Raw genomic sequence first — 25,590 nt, forward strand, 5'->3', positions numbered from 1 at the left:
CCGCACCCCAATGGTGCATAGGGCACTGCAATATATGAACACAGTGTTATTTTGATCGTCAACACACAAAGGAAAGGTGATCAGCCCTCCGCTTCAGGTACCAGTCCAGGGTAATATTGAATAAATATTAAAGTGAAAAAATCACTTATATTTATTTGACCCCCCCTGGGAATCGAACCCGGGACCTCCAGAACGGTAGCCGAGCGTGCTGACCATTACGCTACGGAGGCGGACAGAATATTAGTCTTAGAAAATTTACTACCATAAACTAGTTTTAATTTGACATCATTAAAAGTATTTCATTTGAAAATTACAATTTTTTCCTTTTTCTTTTTGGTAACCATGCATGATTAATCGGATTGATGACATAATTAATCTTAATAAATATTCTATTAAAAAACAGGCTTAAAAAGCAAAATAATACATAGCTTTGTTCAACAATTTCAAATGATGAACACTCCATTTCTTAAGTATTTAAATAAACGTGTGAATTATTAAATGGTTGACCTTTTATCTACAATACATTGTTTTATTAAATTCATGCTTAGTACACATAAAAATTACAAATTACATTAACATTCTAAAAATCTTGATAACAAGGAACTTTCAAAACAATAATCAGCTTTTGGAAATGTACCTAAAACTCAATTATTTTAATTTTAAAGTCAAAAGTTTCCCCAATTATGTTGAAAACAGAGTTGTAAGACTACGTTGAAGAAAAATTGTCTCAGAATTTAATTTTAATCTCATCCTTTACAATTTCGAGGGTTAGACCTAATTATGATGAGAATAATAAAATAATACCAATAATGATTATATTTACTTCTAAAACTCTTAGTATTTGTAAGAAATTGTAGAGTGACTGGCTTTATAATGTGAATTGATACATCTGTGAAAAAAAATAATTTAAAAAAAAAACCTTATTTTGGCCCACCTTGACTGTTTATCGAAAATACTTATACACATACTAAATAATTTTTCAAAGTAAATTGGTTATATTTACATTTTCGAGATATGGGTATTATGAAGATATATTAGTCCGCCTCCAAAGTGTAATGGTCAGCACGCTCGGCTACCGTTTTGGAGGTCCCGGATTCGATTGCCAGGGGTGGGTCAAATAAATAAAAGTGATTTTTTTCAACTCTAATATTTATTCAATATTAACATGGACTGGTACTTGAAGCGGAGGTTTGATCACCTTTCCTTCATGTTTCAACAATTAAGATAACACTGCATTTATATTACGCAGTTCCCTATGCACCAATGGGGTGCAGAAAAAGGTTTCAAATGTCATCCGGATAATTCACTTTATTGAATGAAAGCATTTTAAGGGCGCAATATTTTCTTCAAAAAAACATTAAAATCAAAGATAAAACCTTACTGAGGCACCTACTCGTAGAAACACGATAGAGATACATACATACATTCCACACGTAAGAAAGCGATACATAATTTATTACCAAGAAAAGAGAAAGGTCAGGTGTGGGAGGACATTTCACTGCGTTACCTTAAATGAGACAGATATTGGAAACTGCCCTTCGTTCTACCTACATAATATTAATATTCACGTGTTGATACTTTTACGGATTTATACATGAGGCCGTCAGCGCGAAAGTGTCCAAACCCTAAATTTTTCATATTTATTTATTTATTGAACGGCTAATGCCTTAAACATAATACATATATACAGTATCTCATATGAAAATACACTTATGAATATACAAATAGGGAAAAAAGTCTTACATAAAATACTAATAAAAAAAGGGAAAAAAGTCTAACGTAAAATACTAATAAAATAACAAATAGAAAGCACTGGTAAATACACGTCTCTTTCACACACTACCAGCATATCCTGACTTACCCACTGCAAATCATTTAAAACGTGCTAAATAATATTTTTAGCTCGTTTTTAACTATTTCTTTACAGCCAATAAATAATACACCCAGTAATAAGATTAAATAAATTAATGATGTCGTCAAAAATTTAAATACGTTTTAAATATTTTGTAGCAGGTAAGTCAGAATATGAAAAATTGAGGGCTAGGCCATTTTTGCGCTGACGGCTTCATATTACTTTTATAACTTTAGCAGAAAGTTTCAACAAAATATGTTTTATAAATTAAATGTCACTTTGTTTTAAAATCACTATAAAAAATAAAATAAAATAAATTAAAAAGGCAATTAATAATAATTTACAACTAATAAATACACAAATAAATGATTTTTCTAAAAGTCCGTTTTTAAATATATTTCCAATCACTCATCATCCCTGATCCCTTTTGACCGTGACTGCCAATCAACAAAAAAATAAAGCCGCTTGAGATCTACCCAAGCTCCTTTACATAACCGTCAAAATATTTTGAATTTTGTTAAGTAGATAGTGTTTTAGTATTAATTAGTCTTGATAAAGAAGCGGTTAGCTACGAAACTGGTAGACATTATAATTAAGTTATAATAAAATATTTATAGTTATTTTACAACAAAGTACATTTTGACTATAAAATGGAAAATCACGAAGTTAGTGCTTCAAACATAAATTTAAAATATTTTTAAAAAAACTCAGCGTGTATCTTCACGGATTGCTAAAATAATTTACATATACGATAATTAATCAATATACCATAAGGGTTCGAAGTGAAAATCAGTCTCGGAATCAAATAAATTTAATAAAAGAGAAATTGAAAAATTGTTTAATAGAGATCATTATACAATAATACTCGTGTATTTCAAAACACGCGCATATAAATTAAACAAATAAATCATGTATATATGTATATACCAAACAAATAAACACGGCTTGCTTCCATTAATGTTATTAACCTTCACACTGCGATGATAAATTTTAGTTTCCTAAGTTATAAAAGAAATGAAGAAGAATTTATACCGTTAGGACTGTAAATATATTTTCTATTCTATTCTAGAAAATACGTACATTCGACTGGTTTATAGCTTGTTTGTGATTTCTTCAACTGTTTCTTTTCGTCTAACACTTTAATATTTTCTTTACTATAGTCCCAATTCTACTGCCCCAAAATACTGAAAGGATGTAAAAAACAATTCTTCTAACCCTCATCCGCATCCAATGGTGCACAGGGTACTGCATTGTATAGACGCAGTGTTATCTTGATCGTTACTTATATGCAGGCAAATATATATATATATATATATATATATATATATATATATATATATATATATATATATATATATATATATATATATATATATATATATATATATATATATATATATATATATATATATATATATATATATATATATATATATATATATATATATATATATACTCTATATGCCCTACAGCAGCTAATTTACAGGTAAGATAGTTTAGATAGGGAAGGTAGATATTGAAACTATTACACATAAACCCATGCCAATTTAACATAAATATGCATTACATCAATTTGGCAATTGCGGTAATCTAACCCGCGACATTAAAAAACAACACATTAAAAAACATCTTCATTCTAAATTTTCACGAGATTTGAGAATAAAGACATGGGAAAACATGTAGAGCATTAATAAAAAAAAATAATAAAAGATATCAGCTATGGGGTCAGCTCGGGCAATATTAATCAATGGACGCTTGAATCATATTTAGTTTTGAATATAAATAAAACCCCCTATGTTACGTTGTGAGTAACATTCTGCAACGTTATGCTTTTAACTTTGAACAATACAAAACGGTTAAAGAATTGCCTTATACACACATCTTTTAGATTCTAACGAATATTACAAAATAGGAGTACGAGTTTAACTTTTTTTTCTTTTTCATACAAGCACCTATAAAGAAAATATTCTCTTGTACGAGTAACAATCATCTTCAAACGTTGGAAATAATTTATAGTTAGGTGAACAATTTTGAGCCGTATCGCAACCAGCACAAGACATAAACTCGCATTAGGGTTGACACTTGGGGTTGTATGGAGTATCGGTACAATGTATTAAATATTTATTAGATTCAGTTTATTTAAAAGACCGTCTACGGAATAATCAAATAAATTATTCGCAACGATTTCCAGGTGAGTTGGAAAAGGAAGTCCGGTGTACACCTAATAAAGAAGGAAAAGAAATAAATTTTACTGTAGTGCCTCTGCCGATCCTAAGAAAATACTATCGAATATTTAAACGAGCAATGTTGTACCCTCTCAAGGTACACTTACCAACCATCACACCGCTTCTCCACATGGGTAAGCAGAGAGAATAGAATGCCACACCACGGTCTTTACCAACTTTCTTCGCCTCTTCCACATTCATGCATGTCCTTATACATACCCGCCAATTATTTCGACCCGACCGCTGTCAAGTATTTGATATACCCGTTTTCCAACTATATTTGTTTCATTTATTTGTTTTAACGTTAGTTCCTCACTCATTCGTTCCACATGTCCAAACCATCTCAACACACCTTTCATAATTGTTATCGATAATGCTTATCTCAGCCTTGCATTCTTTCCTCATTTCATCATACGAACATCTATCACGGCTGAGAGATCGCATTTCGACTTCAGTTTCACATTTACATCTAAAATAACATTGACTATTATTCTTAATTCTGAAAAATTAATCAAAAACCTAGAGAGAATTTTGTAACATAATATGTTATAATATGTAACATAATATATTATATAGAAATGACATTATTTTACATAATTCATATTTGCACCTAAAATAACATTGATCATTATTCTTAATTCTGAAAAATTAATTAAAAACCTTAAGAGAACTTTTTGACATATATAGGAATGACATTTATTTAAATAATTCATATTCGCCTCTAAAATAACATTGACTTTTATTCTTAATTCTGAAAAAATCATTAAAAACCTTAAGAGAATTTTGAAACATATCGCTTATTTCTTTCAATTACGTCATTTATCAAAAATCGTCAATTTTCAGTTGTGCGTGTTTTTGGAATGCCCAGAAAATGTACTATATTCGAGCAAAAGCGGCATATTTTTAACTTAATATTTACCCGCTACAGGGCAAAAAGTGTTGTTTATGCATTTTGACGAAAAGGTGTTGTTTAATTTTTTTTAATATACTAAATATTTTTAAAATGGAGAAAAAACATTCCGGTTTTACCTAAAAAGATATGTTGCAAGGTAAAAAGTTTAATGAGTGATTTGATATTTATTTTTAATACATTTTATTATATTTTTAAACTTTAAAAACGATCTCCTTAAAAAATTAAGTTTTAACGTTGTTGAAAGGAGAGAGCGATATATAGAAATGGCATTATTTTAAATAATTCAAAGTTCAGAAACGCATTTGAACAAGGATCAGTTTAAATGAAATATTGTGAATGAAATGAAAAGGTCAACCCATAAAAAGCCGACGAAGCCATGAAAGATGACCCAAAGGAAGGCGTAAAATGATGGACGAGGTCGCGAGACATTAAATTTAAAGGGTGAGATCACCTTGGAGGAAATCAAAAAATAAAAGGTTTTTCTAAGTGAAATAACGTTTCAACTTCTGAAATTACTTTTGCGAGCCCTCAATAAATATTGTGTTTTGTACGAAATATAATTCATTAAGGAATTACAAAAATAAATCAACGTTTTCTTGTTCTTTCCGTTCTAACATAAATATTATATTATTTATTGATTCGCCATTAACTTTGTGGAATGACATTAAAAATATAAAAAAATATTTCCTTAACCCCCCCCTTCCTTATATTTATTAACCATCGAGTATATATACCCCTAAATATTTTTTGTTCGTTAGTTTTAATTTTTACCAGAAGATAAAAATATCTGTAGGTTTTCGAAACTAGTCGTTTATATAAATAAAACTCATTAAGTGGTATATTGAAGTGTTTAATTGTTAGAAAATAATCAACACGTCATTCCACAAAGTTAGTGCCGAATTAATAAATAATCTAATTTAGTTTGTTTACGTTTTGAGTGTGTCCGAATCTTGAATCATATGTAACATTCACACAAAATCTGCCCTAACGAAGGGGCCCAATCGCTCGAATCCGAACTCTGGAAAGACAGCCCAGAAACCAGCTGAGACAAAAGAGCCTGCACCATCAAGCTCTGGGACCTCCCAGAAGATCCCCCCATCAGCATCCCGTAAAGATGAGGTAACTCCCATTTCCAGTGAGAACAAGGTGAGTATGCCCACTAATGACCTTTCTCTGCGGGTCATTAGTTTGTCAACTACTGGCCTGCGAATGGTAGAAAATATTAAAGGCAAAATAACCGCAGAGTCCCGGGAAGGGTTATTAAATCTGTTTACAGATATCATCGACCTGGCTGCGGAGATGACCAGGAAATCTCAGCTGCAAGAGTCTGCCTTCCTGAAAGAGAAGATTGCTCTCATACAGAAGAGCGCCTCCGCCAGTACTCCCTCCCATCAGCCGGTAAGTAACATAAGTTATGCATCTGTTGCAGCTGCCGGAGGAGGAGCACATGCAGTCATCGTAAGCGCTACCGACAAAACCAAGACGACGTCGGACATCATGGCCACTTTGAGACAGGACGTCAGACCGTCAGATTTGAAGGTAGGTGTCAGCGCCTTAATACCAGCCCGAGACAACAAGGTCATCATAAAACTCCCGACCTCCAACGATGCCAGCACGATGAGGGCGGCCCTTCCCAGGCTGACCAAGGGGAACCTGGTAGCGAAAGAGGGAAAGCGTTTAATGCCCACGGTCGTGCTTAAAGGAATAGAAAAGGACACGAAAGACGACGAAATCATAGAGTACATTCTCCAGCAGAATGACTTTTTGAAGCCGTCGGACACGACAAAGAAGCAATTAAACTTCAGAGGACCTTTAAAAACCGGAACAGTGAACGACTGAGGAACGCCGTGCTTCTAGTTAAAAGTGAGGTGAGAGAAGTTTTAATTAGCCAGGGTCGTATCAGCATCGGGTACCAGAGGGTACAGGTAGAAGATAGCTGTCCCATCATGCAATGTTTCAAATGCATGGGTTTTGGACACTCTGTTTCCAGATGCATGGAGGGGAAGGACCGCTGCCTCCACTGTGCGGGAGATCACAAGTCGATCACCTGCACCAAAAAGGAGACCAAAGAAGAACACCGTTGTTGGAACTGCGTTAAGATGGCTAAGGGTAAGACCGAGGCCTCTAAACATAGGGCCAACGACAGGGACTGCCCCTACCGGCTAAAAATTATGCTGAGAACGATGGAGCGAGTTAATTATGGCTAATTCCGCTGCTCCGAATGCCACCGGGATCCAAATAAACAATTCAGGCGCGACTAAGGTTATACAGTGGAATTTGGGCCGCTGCAAAGCGGCACAAGAAGAAGCACTGGCCAACAGAAGGGGAGCGGATATACTGCTGCTTCAAGAACCTTATACAGGGAATACAGGCAAAATAAATGCATCGGGGGTTACCGTCTTTCAATCGGTAACTTCATCGGAGCATGTCTGCAAAGCGGCAGTAATAATCTGCAAACCCCACTTAAATGGTATTCTATTGAGTAAATATAGTAACTCCAATACAACACTGGTAAGCATAATCACCGACGCAGGCCCAATTATTATAGGATCCATGTACGTGGAACCACACGCGGACGTCAATCCACATTTAGATAAAATAAAACTCCTCGGAAAGGTACAAATACTCATAGGCTGTGACCTTAATGCTAAAAATGTGTGGTGGGGAAGTGCTAGAACGGACAAAAGGGGTGAAAACGTTGCAGATTTCCTTTCGGAACTCAATCTGCACACCTTAAATCAAGGTAACCGTCCAACTTTCGAGACCTATCGCGGTCAACGCTACCTCAAAAGCGTTATTGATACAACATTCTGCTCTTCAAGCCTATTAGACAAAGTCGACAATTGGAGAGTAGAATCCAATGACAACCATTTGAGTGATCATAACCCCATTTATTTTGAAATTTCTTCAAATATACAAAACCCCACGGAAAACAAGACAGCAATCTACAATACAAAAAAAGCCAACTGGGACAAATTTTCAAACAGAATCCAAAGTAAATTAAGGGTTAAAAATATAACGGAAAAGTCCTTCTTTGAATTAAGCAACTCACTTGAATTAGAGAAGAACATTAAAACAATTATGCGAATTGTAAGCGAGTCGTGTAAAGCTAGTATACCGATCAGGAAACCCTCTTCAAGGAAACCTTGTCCATGGTGGAACGCTGAACTCGACAAGCTCAAAAAAGAAGCTACTAAATGTAGGCACAGGCTTCAGAACTCGGGAAGACTCCGTAGAGAGACGAAAACGCTCCCAGAGTATCTCGAGGCTAAACATGCCTACAAAATAGCTATCGAAAAAGCCAAAACAGAGTCATGGAAAATTTATTGCGCGTCGCAAAACAGAGAAACCGCCTGGTCTGCAATTCACAGAGTGCTGGTCAACCGAAACCGGACCACTCCATTAGCGACGCTAAAAGATGGCAGCCAGTACTTAGCTTCGGCTGCGGAAAGTGCTCAGCGACTCTTAGAGATATTTTTTCCGGACGACAACACACAGTCAGAAACACGTGAACAAATCAAAATCAGGCGGTTTGCAGAAGTTATACCTTATACAGAAAACGACCCGTTATTTACGGTGGAGGAGATTGAGGACACATTATTGAACATCAATCCGGAGAAGGCGCCCGGCGAAGATCACTTCACCGCGGACATCTGCCTTCACTTCTTCAACGCAGACAGGTCATTAGTATTAGGTATGTACAACGCATGTCTCAGACTGAACCACTTCCCGATTCCATGGAAAACAGCGAGGATCATAGTCATACCCAAACCAGGTAAGGACGACCTTCAAGATATTAAGTCCTACAGACCGATCGGACTCATTTCGGTGTTTGGAAAAGTACTCGAAAAGATGATGATCAATCGGATTAACTGGCATTTTCATCGTAACGGTAAGTTAAGTCCGAAACAATATGGATTCACACCCCAAAAATCGACAGAGGATGCTCTCGATGCCTCAGTCAAGGTAATCAGGACGGCACTGCAAGACAAGAAAATGATCGTCGCGATTTCGCTTGACATACGGGGAGCTTTCGATAATGCCTGGTGGCCATTTTTAATGTGCCAACTTAGCAGTAAAAAGTGTCCTAGGAACTTGTTCTTGCTGGTGAAAAGTTATCATCAACAGAGGAAAGTCGTGTTGTCACATTTTGATGCAACTCTCGAGAAGGTCACGACCAAAGGATGCGTTCAGGGATCTTCCTGCGGACCGAGCTTCTGGAACTACATCTTGGATGATGTACTCCAGAAAGACTTGGGCCAGGGGGTAGAACTGAGGGCATTCGCGGACGACCTTCTCTTGACGGCTGTGGCCGACAGCACGACGGATCTCGAGATAATGACGGATAACGCCCTGAAAACCATCACTACATGGGGAATTAAGGCCAAACTCCATTTTGCAGAAGATAAAACGAACGCGATGTTTATTACCAGACGAAAGGACCGCCAGCCGGAAATATACATGAACGGAATCCGGTTGCAATTCGTAGACCATTTCAAGGTTTTGGGCCTCACCATAGACCGCAACCTAAATTGGTCTAAACACGTTGACAACGTTTGCAAAAAAGCAGCTGGCATCACGAACAAACTCTTGAGAGCCGCCAAACCGACATGGGGAGCGTCACCGGAAGTTATGCAGCAAATATATATAGGCGCTGTAGAACCTCTGATAACATATGCCTCAAGCGTGTGGGTGGAAGCGGTTCGCAAGAAAGTCATCAGAAAGAAACTGGACTCCATGCAAAGACATATTGCTATCAGGTCATGCAAAGGATACAGGACAATCTCCCTTGTTTCAGCTCAGGTTTTAAGTGGATTTATGCCACTCGATCTGAGGATTAGGGAGCTTGCTGAGGCATACGCAGTCAAGAAAAGCCTTATCTTGCAGGACCTGCCGGAAGACAGATTCTACCAGGGAGTCGGAGACTACTTCTCCCTCCCTCATCCAGCTGAACGACTTTCCATAGATCACGGGTACGATGACCAGACTCTACCTGGGACATTGCAGGAAGAGTTGAGGATCTTCACCGATGGTAGTCTCTTGAACGGCAAAGTAGGTGCAGCTTTTGTACCCTTCGATGGCGTGAGAGAGCTGCCTTCGAGGAAGTTGAAACTCGACGACTTCTGTTCTGTGTTCCAGGCGGAACTTTATGCGATCAAAGAAGCCTTGTTTTATGTTTTGAAAAAACCCCCCAACAGATGGAAGCAGATAACGATCCTGACAGACTGTAAATCTGGCGTCCACGCAATAGCGGACCGAAATTCGATCAACCCTATTGTCATGGACATCAGAACAGATATTCAAAAGTTAAGATGCAGACACCAGAATGTGTATATCGGCTGGATAAGGGGTCACTGCGGTATCCTAGGGAACGAAAAGGCGGATGAAAAGGCCCGGGAGGCAACACTCAAGAAGACTGCCCCTGACTATGCCAACTTCCCGCTAAGTTTTGCCAAAAGGAAAATTAGAAGCAGGACCCTCCAACTCTGGAACGATCGTTATTTGAACGAAACCACCGGAAAGGTAACCAAAATGTTCTTACCAACCATTTTCCATGCCTTTGATTTCAGGAGACTGCAGAAACCTGGCTTTGAGCTCACTCAAATCCTTACGGGTCACGGTGGGTTCATGAGCTACCTACATCGTTTCAAGATCTCCGAGATCGACAGCTGTACGTGTGATGATGAGACACCTCAAGATGTCCCTCACCTGTTGATGCTTTGCCCCCTTTTCAGCTTTGAAAGACAACAGCTGGAGGCGCGTTGCAGGAGCCTGGGTGAGGATCTATCCAACATCGAATCCGTGATAGTTCATAAGGAATTGTCACAAGAGGTAGTATCATACATGATAAAAATAGTGAAGGACATTGGTAACATAAACCAAAGTAGGACACAAAATGCCGAACCCTCTTCTAGTGGAATGGAAGGTCTGCTGATGACAGTCAACAGTCCGCCTTCTCCTGAGGAGTTTTACGTGGTTTCCTCCCAGCAATGAGCAAATGCAGAGAAGTTCCTATTTGACCCACACTAGATGATCCCTCCTGTTCCCAACACAGATTCAAATAAAAACATATTTAATTAGCTAGAAGAAACAAAAATCCACTAAATGATCTATAAACCTTGTACATAATAAGCAAGGTAAATAATAAATGCAATTCCCATCTAAAAAAAAAAAAAAAAAAAACATTCACACAATGGGTAAAATGTTGAATGTTACACGCGTATCACCCAGATATTTACATATTTTTTATTTAAGTGGTATATTCAAGTGTTTAATTTTTAAAAAATTAATATTTCTTTTTATCTAAAATCTAATCAGAGATAAGGTAATGAATCTTTTGGTTCAGATGTCAGGTAGGACACTAACGAGAAATGAAATCAGTTTTAGTAAAGCTTTTTTATTACTCTTTTTTTTCTAACCGCACCCAAATGGTGCATAGTACACCGCATCACGTATAAACATATAGAAGCGGAGCGCTGAATTTATATGTTGCAGTGTCTTATACACCATCGGGTGCGGATAAGGGTTTGAGAAGAAGAAGAATATTTATTGAATATTACCCTGGACTGCCACCATACAGGATAGTACTAATTACCATGCCTTCATTTGACAGATGATCAAACAAACATTGTATCAATATGACGCAGTGTCCCATGCACCATTGGGTACGATAAGGGTCACTTGACTTGAAATAGTACATTGTGCATATGTACGAGTTCCCCGAGGAAGTGATTAAAAAGTAGGAACGAGTCGTACACGTAGAATTAAAAAATTAACACATGTTTTCATACGTTAGAAGCGGAGCGAAAAACCAAACTTCAGAAAAAGATCAGGAATCGAAATAAAGTTGAAAGGAGGAAAAATAATGAATCGGTTATGATAAAATGAACCATTCACTTTGGTTTTCAAGTGTTGGTAATGGGGGGAACAGAAAATAGGGCGGTAGGACGTGATTGAGAATAGATTGCCCAAATAAATCATTTCAAATATTCTATTCACTGGAACAATTCAATCAATCATTGCTTATTTTTCATACTATCTGTTAAACGCGCGGTTTGTTATAGCCCATATTAATGCAGTTCCGATTCACAAATTCACCGATTTACGATATCGATTAATGAAAGAATTAATTACATAAATAAATAAAAGAAATATTTAAAAAAAACTAAAACGCGACATTTTTTTCTGTTCTTGCAATATGGATAATACTCGCATTTATTCGAATATTATAAAATACAATGCATTTTTATTTTATTAAATGTATTTAATTTTAAAACACTCTCCTTATCATCCATTGTTTACTTTGTGTAATACCACTTTTATAAACACTTATTCGTGACTACCGGTTTCGGAAAATCATTCCAACGTAAGGTTATTTCAATAAAATTATTACGATTTTATATTTCTATAAATGTTGATAGTTTATCATGGATAAGTCTTTATTGATTGCTTTACTAATTTCTAATTTTCTAGATTATCGAAATAAGACCAGTTTTATTTACATGTAAAATTTCTATTTCTAAATTTTATTTTTGTAAAAATGTCAAATTGTAGTAATTTTATTTTAATGACCTGACGATGGAATAATTTTCCGAAACCGGGAGTCACGAATTAGTGTTTATAAAAGTGGTATTACACAAAGTAAACAATGGATGATAAGGAGAGTGTTTTATTACCATACCACAAAGTTATCAATGTTTACAACATTTTGAGTGTGTCCAAATACTTGTTCACAAAATCTGGATTATCTCCAATTACAGGAGTTATTTTCATATTATTTTTTAACATCTCATCAAAGATGATAATAAAAAGCTTCTTTACATCTCACCAATAGATGTCTAGTGAAGTTCTAGTTATTCAAGAACAAGGTTTCTAAATTGTTTCATATATATTGAACTTCCAAGAATTTGAGAAGTGTGGTTGTCAATAATGGGTAGAATTGGTGAATGTTACACGTGTGTAAAGTGATCACTTAAACCAGCCTATGACGGTCGTCAGCCCCGTAAATGCCCAGACTTACATATTATTCTTCATCTTTGATGAGATGTTAAAAAATAATAAGTTATCAATGCTTTTAATATACAAAATATGACGCATTTCGAATATTGTAAAAGAAAAAAATACCAAAATGTGATCATAATGATTGTAAAAAAAATAATACTATTTACTGAATTACAAGTTAAGTGACAGGCTGTTTTAGGGAAATTTCAAATCTCCCTCCCAAAAATCAGCCGTTAAACATGATTCAAGAATGCATGCAATATTAAGTTAAATCTACTTTTAAACTGATATCATTTTCATTTCTATTCTTCATTTCAAAGATCTCCATTTTCCCTAACAAAAAATAAAAAGTGCAGAATAATCCTCGAAAGCAATGAAAGATGTTAATAAATTTATACTCAACATTATGAATAAATATTCGTTGCACATCTCCTTCGCTAGTGCAATAGTATGAAATTACTTGATTTATTCTTCCCAGCATCTGCAACGGAGACTATTAATCTCAATCCAATCTTCTAGGGACGGTCTGAGAGCTCCTCCAACTCCAATAACCGCGGAAAAAAGACAAATTGCGGAAACAAGTGAAGAGAGAGATAAAACAGGGTTGTTAGTAAGTGGGAATATTATAATTATTATAATTATTCATAATATATTTCATGATTCCACAGAAATTGCAAGGATAAGAAGAAAAAAATATATTCTACTTCTAACGCAATACCATCCAATAAAAATTTTAGATAATTAAAGAGATATATTATCATTAAAAAAAACTTCTTAAGGGTATACAGCTGATAAAATAATTATTATTGGTCCATTGAAAATTTACATACTTACATGAAGAATTCATATAAAAAATTATTTAATAAAAAAATTTACATCTCAACACAGATAAAAAGGAACAAAAAAGTACGTGTATGTAAAGGGGCTACGACCTGTCATAAACTGGTTTAAGTGATTACTTACACGTGCAATATTCAGTACTCTTCCCATAAACAACTACACCACTTAAATTTCGGAGGTTCTATATATAATTTAAAATTAAAAGTTCTATGGTGGTTGAGTATGTTTTTTTTATTTAGTAAAAACATTCATGAAATATATGTAAGATTCTTTCCGAATTGTTTTATATACTACTTTCACACTTTGTGAACAAATATTTAGACAAATATGTGGTAAAAAATGTTTTATTCTGAGGGTAATTTTTATTTTTCTGTATTTTTATCTAAATTGTGTTATATTTTTGACTAAATAAGTATATTAAAAATAAATAAGAATAAAAAACAATTGTAACATGTTTACAGATATCTTAACTTAGATGTTTTTGGGATAGCAATATGGAAATATGGCTATTTGCAAAGCTTACGACATATCGTTGGATGACTCAGTGAATTATGATAGTACTTTATAAACTATGTAGCATTCGACCCATGATTGACAACCACATAATCAAATTTTCGGAAAGTTGTGACAATACTCAACTTTTTCCATAATTAACTCTCAAGGAACATGTTAAGAATAAGGCAATTTTTAATTTATTAGTAGAATTTATGAATTCATGTGAAATACTTTCAATTTTTTTTCATATACCATACAAGGAAACGCTGGGATTAATTTATTTAAAAAACGATTTTATTAATTATTTAGACCTGTTTTTCTATTTACTATTTAATATTTTGTATCCTGTATAAACGCATAATCCCATTTTTTTCATCTCATAGATTTCTTTATCTATAAATAATAATAATAAATTTAGATAATTTCTTCAGCGGCATTTTCGTTAAAAAAAACTTCAATTACTATGGTGAGATATTGATAGAAATTTCATATGAACGATTCTTAAATGGAGGAAATTCCATTGTTTTGAACAAAAATTTAGACATACTTATTGTATTGATTATTAAAGTCGCATTCGCAAAACCCTGTTTTTTAACGCTGCAAGATGTTAAATAAATTTATAGGTAAAACTATACATCGAGGGTGGATATTGGATGTACTATTTTTAGTTCGGTAAGTAAAACTAACCCGTTTAACCGCAAACCCCGAGAAAGTGTGGCAAACTTAGACGGGATGACTGTCGGTTACTGTCAACCACCATTCCAACAATCCTGGAGGTATATATAGCGCGGCCGCGACGAGAACCCATTCATTATTGACACCAATCAATAAAGGACAATGAGCTTTAGACTATATATAGTACACGAGCATGGATACTTTAAGTTTGTTACTTGAGCAAGCAGAGAAAATGATGAGGGTCTTGTGAGAGGCCGGAAAATCATAACAATACAATGATATATTATACAACAACGACAATTCTAAAGACCTGTCATCAGAAACACAGTGACACACTTTTCATATTAGACAATAGTGATATTCGCTTCATCTTAATGTAATTATAACGCAAAATCGTTTATAAGTGTGTCCAAATACGCAAATCTGGATTATCTCCGATTAGGAGTTATTTTTTCCAATATTTTTTTGACATCTTAACTGGATGAAGGAGAATATGGAAGTGTGGGCATTTACAGGGCTCACGACCGTCATGGGGTTGGTTAAGTGATCACTTTACACACGTGTAACATTCACCAATTCTATCCATTATTGATAACCACACTTACACGTACAAATGACTTACATGTTCTTCTTCAAAAAAAATATATCTTCGTCTGTAAAAATATGGCAAAATCGTTCATACAAATAAAGTTTTTAATTTTTATATAAATAAATAAATAAATAATTCACTTGTTCAAATATAACAGAATTATACCCGCAAGCGGTTAATACGGCTTTCTGAATTTGAACGACAAGAATACTAATAACAAATTAATTAAAAAGCAATCGGAAAAATATCGAGATTTTTTTTAAGGGTTGAAATGGAGCTTGAATTTTTGTACCCTAATCAATAGGGTACTGCTTAAATATTGCACGATAAAATTGGCGAGCAACGAGCGACTGATTGAATTCGATTAAAAAAGGTCGCCCTGTATAATTGATTTGAGAGAGATACCATAAAAAGAAACACTCTTATAAATACCACGTAGCTTTTGAAGTACATGTTCAAAAATGGGAATTTCCAAACTGGTCGTTATTTTAAATAAAATACTTGAAATGTTCTTCTAGTATTGATCAAATTATGCAAATCATTTTGATAACTCAACAAAGATAATGAAGAATATGGAATTCTCGGTATTAACATGGCGTATGACCTGTCATAGGTTAAGTGATCATTTTACCCTTATGTAACATTCACCATTCTACCCGTGATTGACAAACACACAACTCATTTTTTGGAACTCATACGTTTATCATAAATCTCATAACGTTCCGCGTTTAAATTCACGGTAGACATCTATGATTGGTTTGAGAAACCATTTATTTGTCAGATACACTTTTATTAAATGTACCTATGCAAGAGATCCTAATTGGATTATTTTACATACTTCGAGACGCCCGAAAAAGTGACTTTCAATTTTAATTTTATCCACAAAATTTGAGGTGTGTTTATGTCTGGGAGAATGTTTTTTTTATTTCAAATAACACTTGTATCCGGTTTGGTTTCGAAAATCCATACTCTACATATATCTAATAAATAAATAAAAAAAAAAAAAAAAAAAAAAAATAGCGCATAATCTGATATGTATGATATAATATTTGTACAAATAACCTAACAAGCCCGAAAAAAATGATGGTATATTTTAAAGCCCTTAGTTTCGTACGTAATAAGGTAAATAATTCCATCATGTTATATTGATTTTTTAAAACTACTCAACTATCCTTAAATTTACGGAGCCGCCTTGAAGCACTCAATAATATAAACTCAGCATAGCGTTCATACAATATATTTATGGTATATAGAGTCCTGAATTTTTATCGTTCTGAAACTCGTACAGAAACATTTCATATGCCTCAAAACTTAGAATATATATAAAAGAAAGAAAAAAAACAAATAATGGTCTATACCTGCAGTTTATTACTACCCTTAATGGTATTGGAAAATGTGGTAAATTAGTAAAAGTATGTCAAACTTACCATGCTACAGCTTCACTATAAACGAATCCAGCCATCGCTCTTCTGACTACCTCGAAGCAGAGATCTGATCCGTCCATACTGAAAATAATAATGACATATTTATTTTACACAATATTGTTATATCGTAACTAACATGGATGTACTATATAATATATGGCAAAATTCTCTTCCTGTCTCATTCTTTACACCCCCTTCTCCACGCGCCCTTAGCAATATATTTACAGTGTTGAAGTAAGCGAATTAATATGTTAGGATGTAAGTGTAAAACATCCCTAATATAACTTGGAACAATTTTCACTTAGATACTTCGTAAGATATTTGTTACTTTCATTAAAACACAATTCTGTTATCACATTTTCATATTACAGTAACAGAAATGTATTTTAATAAAATTATTAATATAAGATGATTTAAAATCCATTAACCGATTCGGTAATTAAAGTATTTTTGTAGTTATATTTATCGATCTATTTTCAGTAAAATTTTACATAATAAATACATTTTATTCAATCTGTTTTGCGTAAGTCAGTTGTAATAATTAAGATGAATGTACCGGAAAACGTGTCACAAAAAAAATAAAGAAATACAGATCTTAACGAAGAAAAAAATTCATAAACAAGAAATAAAAAAACTAATTACGTAATTCCCCAAAATAGTCAGCGTACGCATGTCCACAAAAACCACTTGGAGTTTTTTTTAATTAACATCTTTTGATCATGGATTTTTGTGATTTTATCGGTTCAATATTATCACTTAAAATAATTTAATTATTTTATTTTTATAACCAATAAAACAAGTTTTATTTAAAGAGAAAAAGTAAGATATCCATAAATTATTATTCTTTCTTTCGTTAAATTTTCATGAACATTGGCATACGTTACTGTTTTTTTATTTAATTTTATGTTGGTTTCTGTATTATATTTTGATGTATCCATATTTAAGATATTTCTGTTTGTATTTTTAAGTATTCTTAAGGCTTCATTGAAATGGATACACAGTATAGGTAGTTACACAACCCTTAAGCTACTAGAAGGTAGCAACAAAAACTTTGAAGATTTCTCCCCTCTATGATCCCGGATAAGCCTAGATCTTTGGTCCATTAGGCTAATTCAAATATTTATGAAAAGAAAACTTATATTTTATTAAAGAACGAAAAAATAAAAGTTTCTCCTTGATGCGTTATATGTGGAGACAGTCACGATGTTTCTTTAAAAATGCTATCCTTAAAACTAAATTCAGATATATAAATAAATATAAATGAATGAAAACAGTGAACAGTGACATTCAGTAGAACCGCTATAGTAAGCAATAGAAAATTGTTGTTGCGCGGTATGATCGATAATCCTGAAATTATCCAGAGCATTGGTCTGTATGTTCCCGATAGTTACCTAAGACAGCGTCGGCATAGATTGTTTCACATTCCTATACACAGGACCAACCTGCCGATGGTTATGCCTGTAGGAAGAGCTACCGCTATGTTGAACAATATCACATTGGATATTGATCTGTTCCATGTGTCCGAAGGAGTTTTCCGAAGCGGAATTCTTCTACACCTTTAAGTCTTATTGCTTACTTTTAATATATACGCCTTGAATATTGTTTGTTATGTATATATTATTTTTTATTGAATAAATTGAATTGAATTGAAAAAATGGTAGAAATTGTAGTACAAATTATAAACAGATTGCTTTTTGGAGTTTACAATACATTCATTGATTACAACATTTTGAGTGTGTCCAAATACTTGTTCAGAAATCTGGATTATCTCCGATTATAGGAGTTATTCATTATATTATTTTTTGACATCTCATCAAATATGATGAAGAAATTATAATTCAGGATTCGGACCTCATATACTAATATAAGAATTTCTATTCAATAAAAAGCTTCATTTTCATCTCACCAATAGATGTCTCTAGTGATTCAAGAATAAGGTTTCTTAATTGGTTCATATATATATATATAGAACTTCCAAGAATTTGAGTTGTGTGGTTGTCAATAATGGGTACAATTGGTGAATGTTACACGTATGTTAAGTGATCACTTAAACCAGCCCATGTCAGTCGTCAGCCCCGTAAATTCCCAGACTTCCATATTCTTCATCATCTTTCATGAGATGTCAACAAACTATACATTCTTTGATTCATATTGTCGTATATGATTGAACAAATTAGTTGATTTAAAAGATAGGGAAGAAAATAAACCGTTTACTTAAAAAGTAATGTATTTATTGTAACTGCAGACAGTTGGTAGAATTCCATATTGAATTATTGGATAATATAATACATCCAAAATTAAACACGGTTGTTGGATTGAATTCTTCTTTTCATTACATATGTATATATGATAATACATACATATGTGACGCGTTTCGTCTTATAAAAACATTATCAAACACTCATTAGAGTGTCAAAACGAAACACGTCACATATTATCATATACAAATATGTAAATAGAGGATAAGTCAATCCAATAACCGTGTTTAATTTTGGATATTCTAACCAACAATTAAAATTTTAAAAAAAACCTCTGAAAATTTCATTTAAAACAAGGTTTAAAAAAATAAATGATAAAAGAAAAAAGGGGTGTTTATTCAGTAAATGAATAACGATAAATTTTTGAAAATATTAAAACTCCTCAAATTATTCAAATATTGATTTAAAATTTTTCGAAACCTGTAACAAGTCAAGAAATGATTTTTGAAAAACATTTTGCTCAGCCGCAATGGCAGCGCCATCTGATGAACATAATACACAAACACAAAAAAATATCATTGCGGATATATGTTAAATATCTAGATATTTTGAAATGTTGAATACTTACTATTCGAATACCATGTAAAGCATTCCCTCTGAGCTGTACGTTTCCAACAGCTCCACTATATGAGGATGTTTCAGCATGTGACATATTGTGGCTTCTCTTTTAAGATCTGAAAAAAGGGAAATAAAAGCAAATCAGTACCATAAAAATCTATATTATCCACTGACACTTCGTGATGGAACTGCATTTTTAATTTATTCTTAGATTAAAACCAATATTTTTAGCTTTTCCACTTTTTTATTTGACCAGCGACCGGGTTTCGTCGTTACCGACATCATCCAGTCTGATGATGTCGGTAACGACGAAACCCGGTCGCCGGTCAAATAAAAAAGTGGAAAAGCTAAAAATATTGGTTTTAATCTAATAATAAACCATAAAAATCAATTCACGGTTTAAAACAAAGGGTAAAGTATATTATTTTTTTATTTGTTCGATTCGTTTGTTCACACCGTACGTAAACAGCTCATCTTTCCTTTGTAGGACCGCAGCGACATGGGGGGCTTAAGTGACTTCAATAAAGAGCTTTATCCAAAAAATTTAACCATAGAACCCATCATTAAATCAAAAAATTAAATAAACTAAATACATTTTATTACTAAAAAACGTACATTACAGAATAGATTTTTTTGCGAATTTCAGAATTGACAAATTTTAGTGATGGCGTTTAACGTGTTAAGGACAAATGTACAAAAAAATAGGATGATTCATTTTAACCTTTTTTTCAATAAACTTTTATTGACAGATCACGTTTGAGTCGTGTCGAACTATCATGGTAATTTTGTCCAGTATTGTTCGACATTTTATCATGGAAAGCCACCGCAACAACGTTTACAAATCGTTCAATTGTGTTTCGAAAATTCGCGTTCAGTAGAAGAATGTGTTTCGCACGTTTAAAGCAACTAATGGTTTTCATAATACACCTAGTGAGCCCACTATTCTCAAAACCATCCTCATGCTTTGAGTCTCAATGTTCATTGGAAGCCAACATTACTCGCGTCGTTTGCGCCATAACGATCGAAATGTATAAACGCGTCATAGGAAATTGTGTTTTTAGAATGGACTTTCCAGAACGCAATCGGGACCAACTTTGTAATGATATTATCTTAAAAAATTAAATGCCAAAATCTTCTCTATACGATGATAATAAAGATACCACGATTAATTTGAATTTTGGGGCTTTGATAAATAAATAAAAAGTCAATATACATTTGAGACCATCTGTGGTCTCTAATCTCTTACGCTCTTAATTTCCTTGATCGAAGCAAAATATTCACAAATATCCAGTTAAAGGGATTCCTACTTTTTAATCAATAGTTGAACGTGTAAACATCACATATCTCTATATCTATGTAGAAACAGATACACAATTACGTAGCTGTTGGCTATGGGCGAAGGTCGAAATGTAATTGGATTAATTAAATACATCAATTTGTATTTTATAATTGACGGGAAGGCGGGTCATTGATAGTCAAATTCAGGATGCGAAACATTTACGGTACGTAGCGACTGAGCTACCCTAAATTTGAAGATACTCATGCCAATGATAATCGGTTAATTTATATTTAAAATAATATCAAATAAATAGTTTTTAATTTAAGTTTTACTTAGTAAATACTACTATTCCTTAAAATCTATTGTGACACGTGTTTCGATGCATTCCGCGTCATTTTCAAACATATATATATATATATATATATATATATATATATATATATATATATATATATATATATATATATATATATATATATATATAATATATATATATATATATTTATATATATATATATATATATATATATATATAATATATATATATATATATATATATATATATATATATATATATATATTTATATATATATATATATATATATATATATAAATATATATATATATATATATATATATATATATATATATATATATATATATATATATACATATATATATATATATATATATATATATATATATATATATATATATATATATATATATATATAAATATATATATATATATATATATATATATATATATATATATATATATATATATATATATATATATATATATATATATATATATATATATATATATATATATATATATATATATATATATATATATATATATATATATATATATATATATATATATATATAAATATATATATATATATATATATATATATATATATATATATATATATATATATATATATATATATATATATATATATATATATATGTATATATATATATATATATATATATATATATATATATATATATATATATATATATATATATATATATATATTTATATATTTTTTATTTTATTTATTTATTTTTTTGTTTTTTTTTTCATTTCTCAATAATATTCTTATGAGGGTCATGAACATAGGGGCATGGTTTTAATTATTGTCATATTATTATGGATTTATTTTTACGAATTTCTATTGTTTGATTTTTCGTTTGAATTACTTTTAAACTAAATTAAAAATTGATAGATTTCACCACAAAGTGACTGCCGAATCAATCAATGAAATAAATAGTTATTTGTCCCGAAAATTTCATTTAGCATTTACGTTCATAAGCCGCAAAACCTACTATGAAATTATGTTCTGGAATCGCTTAGTGAAAGAAATATACATACCTACTAAGTGTATAGTATGAACAGTAAAACGGTGGTGCGCATAGTCGAGCTTACGTCCGCACGTGACCAACAAACAATCTATCTGTTCACAAATCGCGCACCAGCGCACACGTAAGGGTTGCTAACCTCCCCAACCCCTCTCCGGCCTAAAAGGGTTTATAACAATGCGACCTTTTCGCAAGACCTTCTCATTCTTTCGTTGTAGGTATAAGGTTGTGTAATTTTCTTTATTATTTTCATATTCAACAGATGAAAAATACAACATTTTGGGCTATTGTGAAAAAATATTAATTTAATAAAAAAAAATATTGAACCTCGGGAGAAATAATTGAACTTATTTTCTTGTAAAAGTTAGTATTTAAAGAGAATAACTGTGCAAAAAAATTATTTTGTTTGAAATATTAAATATATTGAAATTATAAACAATAAAAATTCATAAAACAAAAGTATAAACAGCAACAATCTCTTAACTTATATTCATTTATTCGATCGATCGTCGTTTTATTTTAAATTAAATTTTTACTCTGTAAATACTATTGTTTATCAAAATCTATTCACGCGTGTTTCGATGCATTCAATATTATTATCAAACACCTTACGTGAAACTTTTAAAGCATAAATTTAGGAGATGCGCTTTTGGGACGTTGAAGTATGAGGAGGGGAAGGAGATGTTATTTTTTTTATCAGTGGAAACATGAAAATGGATCGAAATAGGTGTCAGTATAATGTTATAACATAAATAGCGATATTAACCAAGTAAAATTTAAACCTTTTTGGTTTGAAACTCGAATGTCCTTTTTTTACTGAACACTTATATAATACCACTTATTAAGTTTTTATTTCATCACACACGATTAGTTTCGAAAACAACAGTTGTTTTCATCGACAGGTGAATAGTAAAAGCTTTTGAAACTAGTCGTGCGTAATGAAATAAAACTCAATAAGTGGTACAATACAAGTTGTTTTTTTTTATAATCAACATACCATTCTACGAACATAATGCCTATCAATATATAATATCGAATGTTCATTACCAAAAGCATATTTACTTTTATTTTTATTATTTTATATTTACCGATAAAGATTAACATTTAGAGAAATAATAAATAAATAACAAAAACTAAAAGTACAAATTTCATATGAAAACATTTCTTTTATATAATTCTAGTGCCGCATTCCAAAAGTACAAAATTGAGGAATTTGATACACCTGACGATGCCAAATATTCTTCGGACGGCTGCTGTTATTTATTCACTTCAACTTTAAATAAATTTGGGCAATAAATCTTTTGGACATTGTTCCTTTAGCTATTGTTAAGATCGGAAGATGGTATTAAAGCTGTAAGGTCGAAGGATGCTTTAATACTCCTTTTCCTGGAAGTATTTCCGAGGGAGGAAACTGCAAACCAAAAGGAAATTAAAGGTGGTTTATTTCGCACACAGCCTCAAATCTCTCGATATATAATGTGGGTTCCTCGAGCGCCCGACGCGGCTGCTGAGGGACCACGCTCCATCATTTATTTAATTTTCTCCGGACATTTACATCTCAAGTCTGCAATTTTTTGCTCGTCTATAAATATTGTGATTGGTATTAACTTGAAATGGTTAAAAGTTATAATTTTACAAAGGTTAGCTGTTAACTGATGAAAGTGCATCAAGAATATCATTGCGTCCTTCAATATAGCAATGCGGTCCTAAACGATGTAGTGTATTTCTAAGAATCTGTGCCGAATGAACACATGTGGCCATCGGGCGTTAAAAAGTGCTTTGTGTTAGTCCCTTAAGGGTACGTTACGACCATAGTGTATTCATCCGAAACCCCTACCTTCTCGGGAATAAATGACTGCAATAAAAATGTGCAAAGACAATAACGATCCTAGAACGTGTGCTTAAACGGTTAAATTTAATGAAATCGAACTACGAAAACCTCAGAGACAAAACAATCATGTCGGATAACGGAAAGGCGTCAAAAGAGGATAAAAGCGAAGTCCCGTTTGAACTGTGTTGAACCCGACTGTGCTAGTCTGGAAGTTGGAAGTTGGCCATCCACAATGACGAGGAGCTCAACAAGCTGCCCTCCAGCGTGACGACCATCGCTCAGGAAGGCGTCCTGCCTAACACCTTGGCCATTTTCCAGCCCATAGGATCAAGAGGAAGGCGTTTTAATTTGTCATCTTTTCCCCGCTCCAGACTCGACGGCCCGAGGCCGATCGACGACGTTTTAATCCATTTATTTTTTGTATATCATTATCATCATCATCCTATTATTATTATTATTATCTATATCTTTATAAGCGCCCTTGAGGTAGTATTTTACGAAAATGGCGCTATACAAATTATCCAAATTATTATTATTATATAACAGGATGTTTCACCGTTTTCGTAACTGAACACTATCCAAAAAACATATTCATTCGTGAGCAAGTCTCATGAAATGCTTAAAATATTAATTAATTAAACCATATCCGCTCCCTTGGTGGAGCATATGGAGTCCACAAACTATCTCCAGGCTTTTCTGTCGGCTGCCAGCTCCTTTGCATCTTCCCAAGTTAGATCCGCGTCCCGAAGCTCTGACGAGAACTGCCGACGAATTGTCAGCAGTGGTCGTCCTGGGCGGCGCGAACCTGATGCCTTGTAAAAGAGGCAAGCTTGATTAAGGCTCTCAGGAGGCACGCGGAGTACATGGCCAAGCCAACTGAATCGCCTTTTCTTGACGACAGTTGTGACCAAGATTTGCTGCGTCCTACGCCTTATTCCACTCTTATACTCTTCATTCCTCACAAAGTCAAACCACCACACGCCTAAAATTTTCCGCAAACACCTATTCTCAAAGCTCAGTACACGGCTGCTCTGGGCCCTTGTAAGGTGCCATGTTTCACAGCCGTAAATATACCTACCTTTATACTCTGGTGTAATGGTTAGCGTATTAAGCTAAGGGGGGGGGGGTGAAATTAAATAAAAGTGATTTAATACTCTAATAATTATTTAATACTACCTCGGATTGGTTCCTGATACGCATGAGTGATGATAGCCTTGCCTTCATGTTAGTAACGATCAAGATAACACTGCGTCAATACCATACAGTGCTCTATGCA

General features: G+C 33.1%; 1 protein-coding gene across 4 annotated transcripts in view; it reads right to left on the minus strand.

Annotated features, from left to right (window-relative positions):
• The window catches only part of CASK (peripheral plasma membrane protein CASK), a 753,263-nt gene that overhangs the window by 645,175 nt on the left and 82,498 nt on the right, over nucleotides 1-25,590 (minus strand). For all 4 annotated transcript variants that reach the window (XM_088272869.1, XM_088272867.1, XM_088272866.1 and 1 more), the window contains exons 3-4: nucleotides 19,841-19,946; nucleotides 17,018-17,095 (exon numbers count right to left, since the gene is read on the minus strand). In XM_088272869.1, the coding sequence (XP_088128995.1) occupies nucleotides 17,018-17,095; nucleotides 19,841-19,946 (184 nt within the window). The remainder of the gene's footprint in view (nucleotides 1-17,017; nucleotides 17,096-19,840; nucleotides 19,947-25,590) is intronic.

This window comes from Brachycentrus maculatus, unplaced genomic scaffold (assembly GCF_059751285.1).
Source record: "Brachycentrus maculatus isolate JH-2025_06_01 unplaced genomic scaffold, ASM5975128v1 h1tg000529l, whole genome shotgun sequence".
NCBI classification, from domain to species: domain Eukaryota; kingdom Metazoa; phylum Arthropoda; class Insecta; order Trichoptera; family Brachycentridae; genus Brachycentrus; species Brachycentrus maculatus.